General features: G+C 38.6%; 1 protein-coding gene across 1 annotated transcript in view; it reads right to left on the reverse strand.

Annotated features, from left to right (window-relative positions):
- LOC122910445 (ceruloplasmin-like) overlaps positions 1-11,088 on the reverse strand; it is a 30,764-nt gene extending 19,676 nt beyond the window's left edge. Inside the window, exons 1-9 of the mRNA XM_044255076.1 lie at positions 10,934-11,088; positions 9,795-10,045; positions 8,155-8,367; positions 7,497-7,667; positions 6,425-6,667; positions 3,945-4,110; positions 2,157-2,287; positions 1,668-1,805; positions 1,182-1,393 (exon numbers count right to left, since the gene is read on the reverse strand). Coding sequence (XP_044111011.1) covers positions 1,182-1,393; positions 1,668-1,805; positions 2,157-2,287; positions 3,945-4,110; positions 6,425-6,667; positions 7,497-7,667; positions 8,155-8,367; positions 9,795-10,045; positions 10,934-11,088 — 1,680 coding nt within the window. The remainder of the gene's footprint in view (positions 1-1,181; positions 1,394-1,667; positions 1,806-2,156; positions 2,288-3,944; positions 4,111-6,424; positions 6,668-7,496; positions 7,668-8,154; positions 8,368-9,794; positions 10,046-10,933) is intronic.
- Between the last annotated feature and the right edge of the window lie 2,217 nt (positions 11,089-13,305).

Here is a 13,305-nt window from a genome sequence, read left to right on the forward strand (position 1 = left end):
TTTTGAATAAATAGAAAGATTACATGTACTATGAGAATTATGAGATTATAATGTTTCATCATATGGATGCTTATTAGTACAACATCTCATTTTTAAAAATATACATTCAATTACACATATATTTATTTGGGAAGATTTATTAGGTTTTATTACCTTATAAATTATAAATGCAAAAAAGAAATCAGATATTAGTTTACTTGTGAGTAAAGAACAAGGGGAATTCATTCCTCAAACATTTATTGAGCACCAACTACGTGCCAGAGAAGAGCTGTGGTTGTTACAAAAAATTAATAAAACTTCCTGTATGGTTTCAAGAAACTTATGGTCTAGTGGGACAGAAAGGCCAATAAATATAATTGCATGGGTACATGCTCCAATAGAAACATACACAAGGAACTATGATAACTAGAAGAAACCACTATAGTTAGTAAATATTTTCCAAAAGGCAGGAAGGGACTTTGTCGGAGTTTTAAAAATGTCTCCCTTTTAGCAGGCAAAGCAGTGAGGAAAGGCCATTCCTGATAGAGAGAAGAGGACAAAATCAATTAGTCTTTCTTACTCAGGGACTAACAAGCTAATTCTGCAGTAGAATACGAATTGCATGCACAGGGTGGCAGGGAAGGAGGCATGAATGCGGAGGGATCGACAAGGGTCTGGTGTGCTGAGCCCGCAAACTACAGAGTGTGGAGAGTGCTAGAGCTGGATTTGAAAGGAAGAGATGTGGAGCTCTGTCAAAACAGGGTGAAAGTGGAAACAGGAGTCAGGAGGTTAGAGGAATTCAGAAAGAGGAGATGGTACCTCTAAGAAGGCAGTGGTATTGGGAGTCTGGTGACTAATGTTGGAGGTGAGAAAGGAGTTGCTGATCAACGTCCTAGGCGGGGTGGTGTCATCAACCAAAAGACAGAGTGGAGGAGAGAGGGCCAAGTAGTGGCTGTCCAGAGGGAGAAGAAGAGTTCAAGTAGTCAAGTGGAATTAGAGGTGCTAGGTAGGTGCTAGGGTAGGTGCTCATTGGGCAGAAGAAGAAGATACAGGTCTGGAGTTCAGAAAATGATAGGATTGAGAGAATCAGCACACAGAAGAAATTGAAACTGCAGATTGCCACATTGCTTTTCCTCTGCAGTTCTGTTCTGTGTCAGGGAACCTCTCACCAAGGCATATCTGGACATAGGTCCATGACTCACCTGTTTGCCATCTTCTCCAAGACTTCCACTTCTGCACACGAGGAGAGGCCCTACGAGGCCACTGTTGATGTCTTTTGGCAAATTTACCGAGGAATAGTATAACCAGGTCAGGCAGTTGGGGTCCGCGGAGGTAGGACCCACATCTCTTGGAACTTCCCACGTATAGACAAATGTCATGCCAGGATTTACATGTGAGGAAGGTGGAGGAGTACCTAGTAAGAAATAAATATTTGTAAAATAGGACCGAGGACCAGGAGTCTCCGTTCTAGGCTGTGAAATCTCTGAGAGCAAGGACTGTATCTTGCTCGCCTTGTAGCACCTTGGGTGACAGCTGGAAGGGGCTGAAGGAATTCCCGCCATAATGAGGATACGGAGCTGTTATGACTCGAAAAGTGGGCTGCACCATGATTTGAGGAGGAATTTTATTCTCTAGCTGACATCGTATTGCGGTGTGGCTTGCATGGGCCTCCCTCGAGCCTTACTTACCTCCTCCAGGTGTTCTGTGGGCCCCCTCATTGCTCGTGTTGTAACGTAGTCCATGAGGCTGAATGCTGAGGGGCAGGGAAGCCTTGTTATAAAAAGTGACCTTGATGATCTGTCCCACTTCTGCCTTAATAACAGGGCCTAGAAAGCAACAGGATTAGGAATTGTCCTCTGTTTTCACAAACATGATTGTCAGGTGTTTTACTTGAGTAAGTTTTTTCTAGGAACAAAGTAAAGAGATAATGCCATGAACAGGAATGCATCCGACAGCAAGAGTTCTAGATGATTCACGGTCTTAGAAAGTCACTTTGGGTTATGTGAATATATTAATCTTATTGGATGTACGGGGACAAAAAAATGTATTGTTTTCATAAGGTTACCAGATGACATCTAGAATCTCTAAAACGGCGTGAGATGTGAACACTATTTTGATTGCACAGAATACATGTCAATGGTTTTTATAACCCTGCAGAGCTATGAAGAGAATTTTACCAAGGATTCCGAGGTGCTCTTCTCTTGCCTTCGGTGTTTGGAAGGAAGCATCTGTGTATTCACGGTAAACTAGCTTTTTGTAAGATCCTCCAATTCTGGTTGCACTTTGTTCAAAATGTAGCTGGGATTCACTGTGCAGAGAAAGTAGATACACAAAGAACTTTTAAATCAACAGTGATCATGTGAAAAGAAATTTACATACATCTGTTTTAAGTTATTTGTAATTTATAAAAGCAATGCATGTTCATTGTAGAAAATTTAAAAAATAAGGGGAAAACTGACCCCCCAAATTAAAATCTTCATAGTCCTGCTATCTGCATATAACCACTGTCAACATTTTCCATGGATTTCTTCTTAGTCTTTTATCTATGTATATGTATATGAGTATCTATGTCTGTCTACTTGGTGGTTTATCCACACACTTTTTTTCTGGAACAAAAAAAAAATTTTTTTTCCAGTCGGGTAGTTAACAAACAACAAACATCATTTCTAAAACAACTATGTGCTGAGATGTTAGAATAGTAAGATAAGAGATGTCATTCTTCTTTTTAAGTCTTATTATAATAAAATTAAATAGGTTCCCCTGAAAAAAGGTGTTCCCTAGCAGTGAAGTAGTGACTTGTCATGCTAACACATCATAGAATTTCATAGCCAGGACAATCAAGCAAACTGAAAAAAAAATCTATTAATTCATACTTATTTTAGACAATATAAAATGAGAGTTGGATCTAACTCTGAATCTAAGTTTTGCTCTAAGTCCAGATATCCTTTATATAGTTTCCACCTCACAGATTGAATAATTTTTTGATAAGCTGATGTAAGAAGAGAAAATATTCACTTGATATGACATTCTTAGTTTTCACAAATTTTCTGTGAGAAAATTAGAGAAAAATAATTACCATGGGAAACACTGCTTGATGATTTTAGAACTTGATATTTTCTGACATGTAACTTTTATTTAGTAGACCAGAAGGATTAAAATTCCTGTAATCTTTGAGTTGGTAAATATAATTATATCAGTTGCACTATCAGAAAAACTATTTGTGTACTTTTTTTTGGTAAAGATTTTATTTTTTTATTTGAGAGAGAGAACAAGAATGAAAAAGAGAGAGCATGAGAGGGGAGAGGTCAGAGGGAGAAGCAGGCTTCCTGACGAGCAGGGAGCCTGATGTGGGACTCGATTCCAGGACTCCAGGATCAGGACCTGAGCTGAAGGCACACAGGCACCCCTTTTTGTGTACTTTTAAACCCTGGTGCCATGGGTAATCTCATAGTTTTTGGTCATTAAAATAGGAACTGGTAATAGATTCTTAGGTGTTGTTGGAATAAAAATATTTATAAAACATGATTTAAGAATGTCATAGGAAATAAAAATAATAAAAAATGTCTTGGACAGTTATTTAATTTTGCCTTCAGATCTTAGTGGGAAGGTATAAATTATACATGAAGAATGTTTCTGAATTTTTGTACAATTCTGTTATTAATAACATATCCATTGTGTCTCATCATTGTATATAATAAACCTATTTTGAAATTTAGTGCTAGGAAAAAAAATGAGCAGTATGTTTTATTTTGCACTGGCTGCCAAGGCATTTAGAGAAAAATTTTGTGTAGTAGTGATCCTTTGATTCAATATTTTCTAATTATTGATATAATTATTTTTCTACTTTTGTTTTATCGGTATCTTTTTATGATAAGATGCCTAAATCCTTTTTAAGAATAGCTCATTATGAAAAAGTTCGATTATCTTTATTTAACCAAGAATACTTTTAATCACCAAATTATTACCTTCCAGATGCTGTTAAATTTTTTTTAGTGAAGGAATCTACACCAGAGGGCGCATAGTTCCAAACAATTTTTTCAGCAGCAATGTAGTAATGTATAACACGTGTCGCAGGAACGTCTGTTGAAGGTTTTTGGCAATTCCTTACATTGAAAAAGGCCTGCATACTAACTGAAAAACAGTAAACCCAAGCAGAGAACATTACTACAACATTTTTCTTATTCCATATGTATTTTATGTTTTAGCCAACAGTATTGCAACTTCTCCTTTTTGGAGAAATTTGAGGCATTTTACTTATGGAATTTGTGTAAAAACCTAAAATGTATGAGACAAATACAAAAAGGAGGATGCAGAGATGAATGTTAGAGGAATATATATTACTGGGGAACAATCACCACCGTTGGACTGGTCCCTAGATGAAGATGGTGTCTTTACCGAGAAGAATTTGAGAGTTTATTTGGCGAAAAACATCTTTCCTCAGGTGAATTACTACTGTGAGTCACTAATGAATTAGCTGAGTTATTATATTAACTAGAAGGCAGGCAGGAAGAAAATCAAGGGAGGTGCCTTTCCATGAGGACACTAATCCTGTGCTTTGATTTCCGAGTACTGTTGGTGGGAGTGTGAATTAGGACAGACATTTTGGAAGGCAAACTGGCAGCATTTGTTAAAACATAAAAAGATGCAAATAAAAAGATGTTAACTATAACATTGCTAATAAGCAAAAAACGTGGAAGCAATTTAAATGCCCATCAGCAGGCAAATGGATAAATAACTTAGGATATATTCCCAATGTGGAAAACTATACAATAGTGTAAAAGAGTAAGTTAGATGTATGGGGAATGTCAGGGAAAAGATTCCAAGACATGGATGAGTTAAAAAAGCAACAGCAGAAAATTACATGCAGTGTGATCTACTTATGTAAAACGAAACACAAAATACAGCAATGTGTTTTTGATTTCTACATTTTCATATATATTGTGTGAGAATGCATAGTATTCACACCCAGTGTTTACTCTCTGGAGAGGAACGAAGAGGGCAGTGATGGGAGGGTTGGACTAATGGCATGTTCTTAAATCTGCTCTCTAAAGACAAGAAACACAATATTTTATTTATTTTGCTAATTTTTGGGGTCTAAACACTCCCACTCTGACCAGTTTGAGGTTACCAAGAGTTTACCAGCTGGCTGACTTAATTCTCCACCCTCTTGAGCTGGTATGAGCTGGCTCCCATACGTCACATTAGATTTTCGCTTTTTCTGCCTACTGCCTCCACCCAATTCTTCCCACAACCGCATTCCTTCCTCTTTCCATCCTTCCTTTCTTTCCAGCCAAAGTCTATTCATGTATTCTTGTAATGACTAAAAAAATAAAATAAAATTTTTAATAAATTTTAAATTAAAAAATTTTAAATACGAATTTTAAAAAGAGTGGAAGTAAATTTTGAAAACCACACCCCACTCTAGGACACAGGACACAGGAGAAAGCTATGGAGTCCATCAAATCAGCCAAGGAACCTCAGAAGCTTCTCAGTTGTGCCTAGGGCTGACCCTATTCTTTCCACAGAGCTGAGGGCCAGATCAGGCTTGAAGGCACCATCTGCAAAGTCAGTAAATAGGGAGAGTGGGACTGAGTGTACCCTGTCACCTGAAAATGATATTCCTTTCTAAGTGAGCAACTTTTTACCATTAAATTCAGTCCTCGAGTTGCAGTAGCTGCGAGTGGTTCTCCTTTTTCCCTAGCCCTTGAGGGCCCCAGCACATAGGAAATCCTGATAAATACTTCTGTGTCGTTATTTCAGTGACTAGGGGAAGCATGATTCTAACCAAAGTATGGGACGTGGAAGACAGGTTTGATCACAGAAGTACACCCCAGTTTTGGACAAAATAAAATTTACATTCTTCAGTTCTAATAATCATGTTTTTTGATTGAAAGGTAAGAGAAAACATTTGCGTGGTAGGTAGAGTTTGGTCATATTTAAGTATAGAAAAGATTAATGACTTCATAACTGGCCATTGTATGATTCATTGGAGGCTGTGATTAAAGAGGGAAATAAATAGAAATACAGAGGTCTCCTGAGTTCTGGGTCAGTAACTTACAGTCCCACAATATTCCTGGCAATTCTTCTTATAAGGTTTTGGACAAGTGTTTTAACCTCTTAAAACTTGTTTCCTCAACTAAAAAACAAACAGTGATAGTCTTTACTGTGCCATTCAGGCTTTTTATAAGGTTCGTTGGCTAATAAATATAAAAGTTTTTTGTACAAACAAAACAAAACACCCTATATACCTACAAATGTTCATTATTGTGGAATTAATTGTCAGAGACCTGGGTTCCAGTTCTGATCTTGTCACTACCTTCCCAAAAGGCAATCCCATCACCTCCCTAGAAATCAGTTTCTCCATTTGGAAGAGAAGGCATCTGTGAGGGGTTGCAGCCTTGAAAATTCTCTGACCCTCTATTATGTAAAGGTCACAAATCCCTACCGTGTATCTGACATCCCAGCTGCCAGTCTCCAGGGCCCTTGGCCACCATGAAGGCATCTTCCAGTGAGGCAGGGAAGACCGTAATGGTGTCCTTTCTGTGATTACGAGATATCAGAGTCTGTCCATGCAGGTAGATGGGGTGTATGTCCGATGCTCCACCCATGCCCACAAAATACCACTTGACCTTGTCCTCAGCACACATGGTGAGATTGGGCAGATTTCCATACATGTATCCATTTATTGCTGAAAACAAATGTATGTTTTATTTTCTTTATTTGTCTTTTAAGTAAACCCTACCCCCAACACCGGGGTTGAACCCATGACCCCGATAGCAAGAGTCGCAGGCCATGCTGACTGAGCCAAGAAAACAAACATGCACTGATCTCTCACACATGGTAGATGAGGACCATATGCTGCTATACATTCTGTGCATTTCCTCACTACACAAACCTCACAGTGTCCGCTTTATTCTCAAGCAGATTCTAGCATGGGATTTGATTGGTGTTTCACACACAAAAAGGCCATAAATATTGTATATAATTAGAAGTGTCAGGAGCACAAAGAATTACAGGTAAGAGGAGGAAAAGTGAGCTGAAGAGCAGGGGGTCAGTGACGAGTGGAAAAGAATAAAAAGAAGCTAAGCCCCCGAAAGAAGAAAACAAGAATGCGTGACTGAGAGAATGATCCTATCTCTCCTGAAAAATTTTATGTAGAAACACATTCTTTTTTTTTTTTTTTGGAAACACGTTTTCATAAAATACCTGGTCAGTTATGTTTTTGTTCTTCCATAATATTTTATTACCTTAAAGTGATATCTTTCCTGTTTTACCATCTACTTTGGATCAAGATCAGACTTTAGAAAACAAATGCATTTCCCTAACTTTTCATGTTTTGAAACTTTGCCAACCAGCAAGATTTACTGCATGCCTTGCACATCAACCAGTTTTTTGAGTGAAAAACTGGAAAATGTAAACTCAAGCACACAGACTTGAACAGAAGGAAATTAGTAACTAGAATCACTGAAGTTAGAATTATAGCATATGGGGAAAAAGAAAGCTTTCTTTAATCTTACAGGGCATCAGATTGCTGTCCTGGAAGTCAGAATCGCTAGCGTTAACTTTGCCGGGTTCAGTATATGTATTAATATTGTCATCTATATACCAGCTTTTGTTTTCATCAGTTATGGAAAACATCAAAACATAAGACCTGTCGATGTCTTTTTCGGTGTCTCCATCCAGGGTGCCTGAAACATAAAGAACAACAAAACTTGCTCTTTGCAATAATTATTTTTTGCCATAAAATAAACTGGGAATTCTAACTGATTCATCCTATAATCTCGCACACCTACAGACAGAACTCTAAAGAACAAAGCATGCAAGGAACGAGCAGACAGCCTCTCATCTTCCTATTTTCTTCGACCCTGCAGATTCAGCACTTCTATTTAGGAGAAAGGGGTCAGTCATTTTGTGGAAAGGTGGCTCAAGTGAAGTTTGCTGGGTTTGACTACCATCTAGTGACCAATCTGCATCACGGGACTTGAACCGAGGCACTGAACTCACCACCGCCATCTAGTGCTCGGAATCTGAGAGGGCAATTTACTTACTTGATCGAAGAATCAAGGTCAAGGAAGGAAAGGGGAGCTCATTTGATAGAAAAATTCCACTAAAGAGCAGGGAAGAGCCTGCTTTTTCTGGTTCTGTTGCTACAGTGAGATTTTAAAAATATGTTACCTCTTTTGCAAGTCAGAATTGGTCCAACAAGACCCGAAGGCACGTCTCTTGGAGTGTCTACGTGGGAGTGGTAAATCCTTGTCACACAGTTACTGTCATTGGGGCCAGGCCCCTGCTTTTCTTCTACATACCACTTGTAAGTGTATTGTGCCCCTGGTTGCAGACGGTCATCTTCCTTTTGCTGGCTCGTAGTATTATCAGGATAGAGAGCACCTAGAAAACATAATCCACACTGTGGGCACAGTAACCATTGGGCAGCACTATTTTGAATGTGACTCGTGTTTTCTCTAGTAAGCCATAAATGTACGTTAATTTCTAGTTTTAGAATCAAGTGTGCATTTCTCCCCTCCTCTTTCCTGCCTCCTGTCTCTTCTTCCTTAGCTGGCTTTCACTTGAATACCCAGCTTATCTAGTTTCTAGACTAAACTGGATTGAGATAGTATTACTGCAGATTATTATCACCATTATGGATGGATTCCAGAAATATTTACTGTGTATCTACTATATGCCTAGACCTCAGATACAGAAATCTAGGCTCCTGGGAGGCCTTCCACATTTTCTTCAGACTTGGAGCATCAAGAGGGCATCCATGAGGCATCAAGAGGCATCCATGTGTCCTCCAAATAGATCACTGGAGCCCCAGGAGTGGCCCTCCCTTAGCTTACATTACCCTAAGCTATTACCCCAGTCCTGAATCTGGGGCCTTTCTCTTCTTTCTTTCTTCTTTTCCTAGAATTTTTGCCTTAGATCTTTACCTCTTGAGGCCAGAGTCCTCATAACTATGAATAAATGTCTTACATTCAATAGAAGATTTTGAAGCATGGCCAACATCTCATATTTACCCACCTTGCAACCTTCCGGCAACATCTCCCCACCCCCTGCGCTCCATGGTGAACATAAAATCTTATTTGTTGGGTTTTTTCTTCCCTTCCTTTTTCTAACACCACTAGGCAGTTGTCAGTATAGATGTGTAGGAGACAAGATACTGTCTGGGAAATAGTAATTTTTTTTAAAGATTTTATTTACTTATTTGACAGAGAGAGACACACTAAGAGAGGGAACACAAGCAGGGGGAGTGGGAGAGGGAGAGGCAGGCTTCCTGCTGAGCAGGGAGCTCAATGCAGGGCTCCATCCCAGGACTCTGGGATCATGACCTGAGCCGAAGGCAGATGTTCAACAAGCAAGCCACTTGGGCAGTTGTTATGGGCATCACTATTCCCAATAATGATTTTTCTTGTCAGTGTTTTTTGTAAGAGGCTAATCCTCATCCATTAGGAAATGAAAGGAGGTGGGGGTAGAATAGTACTTCTGCCAACCTAACATTTGCTCATGAGTATCTCCTACCTAAATAAATAAATACAAATGAATGTGACCCATGTTTTCTCTATTACGTCATAAATGTACATTAGTTTGTATTATTATTATTATTTTTACTGTGAGTGAAAAGTGTGTTTTCTTTCCTAAGAATTGCACAAGGGGGGGGCACTTAAGATGAGAAATTGAAAAAAGACTGGATATAAACAGTCTACATCCACCCCAAACTACTCCCAGTTGATAATTACCCTGCTTTCCCTGAGGTCTTGGGCTCATACTTCTCATAAGTAACAGCTCCGAAATGTAAGGAAAAAGGATTCACTTACCTTCATTTTCTTTAGAGTAGGTGAGTCCATGAGGATGGAAACTATACATTCTTGAAGCAAAATTTTTTACGTGGACATAAACCATGTCTCCAGTCTCTGCCTTAATTATGGGCCCTAAAAATCCCAGCCAGGATGGTTTTCCAATGATTGTTTGGAATGTGTCATCAGTATACTGAAAATACAAAGCCTTCCTATAAACAGATCCTATCCTGTCTTGCCTCCGTTGCAGATTTTTATGGGACTCAAACTCTCTGTAAAACAAAAAACCAAAAAAACAAAACAACAACAACAACAAAAAACAAAGAAACAAAAAGAGAGAACTTTAATAAAGTTTGAGAGGAAAGAAAAAAAAATGTTAAGTCAATTGAAACTAGAAGTAAGAAGCCTTACAGCCTGATTTCGAACGACAAAACTCAGACACCAGAGAAAATGTGAAGGGAATCAAAAAAGGAGGTATAGGCAAGGAGAGCGTTGGAGTCTGTGATGAAGGGATTAAATACAAGTGTAGCAAGTAATATATGTGGCATTTCGGTTTACAAGACTTACCAAACTCTTCATACTGAGCCACAAAAAAAGGCTTTTAACCCTACGTGAAGGTCTCTTTACATCTCAAGCATTACATCTATCCCGATGACTTGGAATTATTTATCCATTTAAATGGATTTGTGCATTTGCTGGTAGACTTAGGGTCCTTTTGGCCAACAAACATGGCAAATCCAAACCCCCATGCATAACCACTAGCTCTCTCCCTCCTAATAACTTGAAAAGAGAAATCAAGAACACAGCTACAATTTTGGAATCTCTGCCATACCTTCCATATCGGAAGGAGAAGTGTTGTTTTCTGTCTGGAGTGCCACACAAACAAAACTGATGATAAACTCAGAATTAGAGATGATCATTGAAATACTGTGCCATGTTGGCAAGAGTGGCAACAATTATAAGCAGGAATAAATTCTGATTTCTATCAATATCGGTCTTCCACTCCGTGCTTACAAGAAAACAAAGGAAGCAGTTTTAATACCAAACGTGCCCTTAAAGGGTCAATGGTTGGAAATTCTTCATTAGCATTTTATCAGTGAATAACAATTACTGACTTTTGTTTCTGATAGTAACTTTTTCATTGCAAAGATATTACTTACTGATCTTCTGAAAAAGGCTTCCCATTGAGCATATTTTTACCAGTAGGAGCATAGTTCCAAGTGGTCTCTTTAATGCCTATGTTGTAGTGCCTATCTTTTGCCCAACCTGGAGAACTCACAAAACCCAGAAAGATTAATGGTAAAAGGGCCTTCATTTTCAAATTCTAAGCCTGGAGACTCTAAGTGAGTGATGCCTGTCTTTCTTTTATAAGCCAGGCTTTCTTCCTTTATTTGTGTCAGTTTACATAAGTCAGAATTGCATAAGAGCCCAACATATGTTTCATCTACACACACGTCACTTCCATTCCAAATGCATCTAGTTTTCATTAGTCAGGCTGAGGGAAATGTTACACAACCCACAGAGAATATTATGCTTGGCCAGCATTAGAGCCTGTTTGAATTACTGGGTAGATGGGCTACCAGATCACCCACCATCCTCTGACAATTATTAGCTATCCCTAGGTTATAGGAATCATCTCCAGTTTATTCTCCAGCCTCCACATTCTCCCAGATTCTTCATTATATGTTAATTTTAGTTATTTCTTACTCTAGATGTTAATTTAAATTCCTTGCCATTTAATACTGTAAATTATTCTCAAATTTCTTGAAATTTAAGACTATCCATAATCTAGCCCTCAATTTGATATTCCAAGTTCATCTCCATAATTCATATACAGGACCCCTTACCCTAGGAAGCTGACTTATTAGGGACAGAGCTTATCCAAATTGTCCCCATTTTCCAAGCCCCCTGGAACTTTACCTCCTCAGTGAAGACCTCCCTGATTAAATCAGCCTATAGACCCCTCTCTCTTTCTGAATTCAGCAGGCTGTGTCCAGACCTGGCAATTAAATGCATAGTTTGGTACTGGTATTTAAAATTTTCATGTATTTTCTCTACCTGTCCTTAGATTATAAATCCTAGAGATCACTTGCTTTTATTTTGTGTATCTTCTAGAAATGTCAAGGAATAAATGTAAAATTTCTTGGAACAAATAGTTATAGTCCAAATAACTATACAGAACAAATAGTTATAAGTTATAGTAAGGAAACAGGAGTCTTTGCCACTGATTTGTATTTCATTACATATTTGGATATCTATTACCATTAGATCTTGTTTGAGACTTTACAACTGGAAAACCACAATGACCTTCAACAGTTAGAGTGGCATTCTGATTTAGGTTTGGAAACACACACTTAGAAATATTAAAGCAGGGTGATTGTATAACATGTATAACTCATAGGTGAGTTTTAGGAACAAGTTGGGTAAACAGTCCACTGCTTTGACAGGTTTTAATGTCACCAGCATATGTTGGAAGGAATTCAGAAAAGCTAGGCCTGGAGGGACCTCGGTGTGTGGATAAACTGTCCACAGGAAAATCAAGACAAGGAAGGGTTTCACAAGGGGCACCACTGGGGAAACTGTGGAAAGGGTCGGGGAGCAGACCCACATCAGACCTGATGGCTCTGAGGAGACCCATGCGTTGGAATAGTTGGAAGCTTGAGTCTCACAAATTTAGTTCTGTGTATGGAAGAACCTTATGACCTTCCCTGTCACTGTAGCCTAGAACAGGAGCTGCAAAAGACACCACTCATCAGGCAGGGGGCGGGATTCCTTAAATGGGCTTTCCATTATACCTTTATCCTGAAATTCTGTGACTTCCTTTCTCATCCTCCCAGAAACATTAATTTTATTCTGGAATGTGGATAATTGAGGACCCATTCAACTGCCTTTTTTTTTCTTTTTACTTAATAAGCACCCCAAGAAGTGTAAAGTCTAGTGTATTTAAAACAAACAGAGGTACCCTCATTTCCCAACTCCACCATATACTAGCTATGTGATTTGGGGTAAGTTGTGTTATCATTCTGAACCCAAGTCCCCTTAACCGTAACACAAAGGTAATAACAATTAAAGCTTGTGGCTGCTGGGAGGACTTACCTTCTAGCCTACCAAAGAGAGTTAAGCATCCTCCCCCAAAGACAATGAAAATTGTGTTGGTAAACATTCATTGTTTGTTTTTCTTCTCAAGAAATGACTAGGGAAAATGGCTTTGTGTGGAGGATGGGAGGAAAATGGGTAAGATTGGAAAGAAGAACTTTTTTTTAGGTCATATTATATTTCAAAGCTTGGAAAGTTGACAATTTCTGTCTTTCCCTTCCTCAATAGATCCGTCTTTTGGTACAGCTGTATTTGAGGTTAGTCACCATTATTTGGCTATATTCTTGGTTTGTAGCCCAAGACCATGAGGCAACTTACTTTGCTAAGATTTGTTGAATTTGGCCCAAAGGTGTAAGCTCAAACACCTTGGAGGAAAATTTGGATTCCTTCCTGGTTTTTCCATTCCACAGCAGAAAATTATTTAAGAAGAAATGGA

This window comes from Neovison vison, chromosome 6, assembly GCF_020171115.1.
Source record: "Neovison vison isolate M4711 chromosome 6, ASM_NN_V1, whole genome shotgun sequence".
NCBI classification, from domain to species: Eukaryota; Metazoa; Chordata; class Mammalia; order Carnivora; family Mustelidae; genus Neogale; species Neogale vison.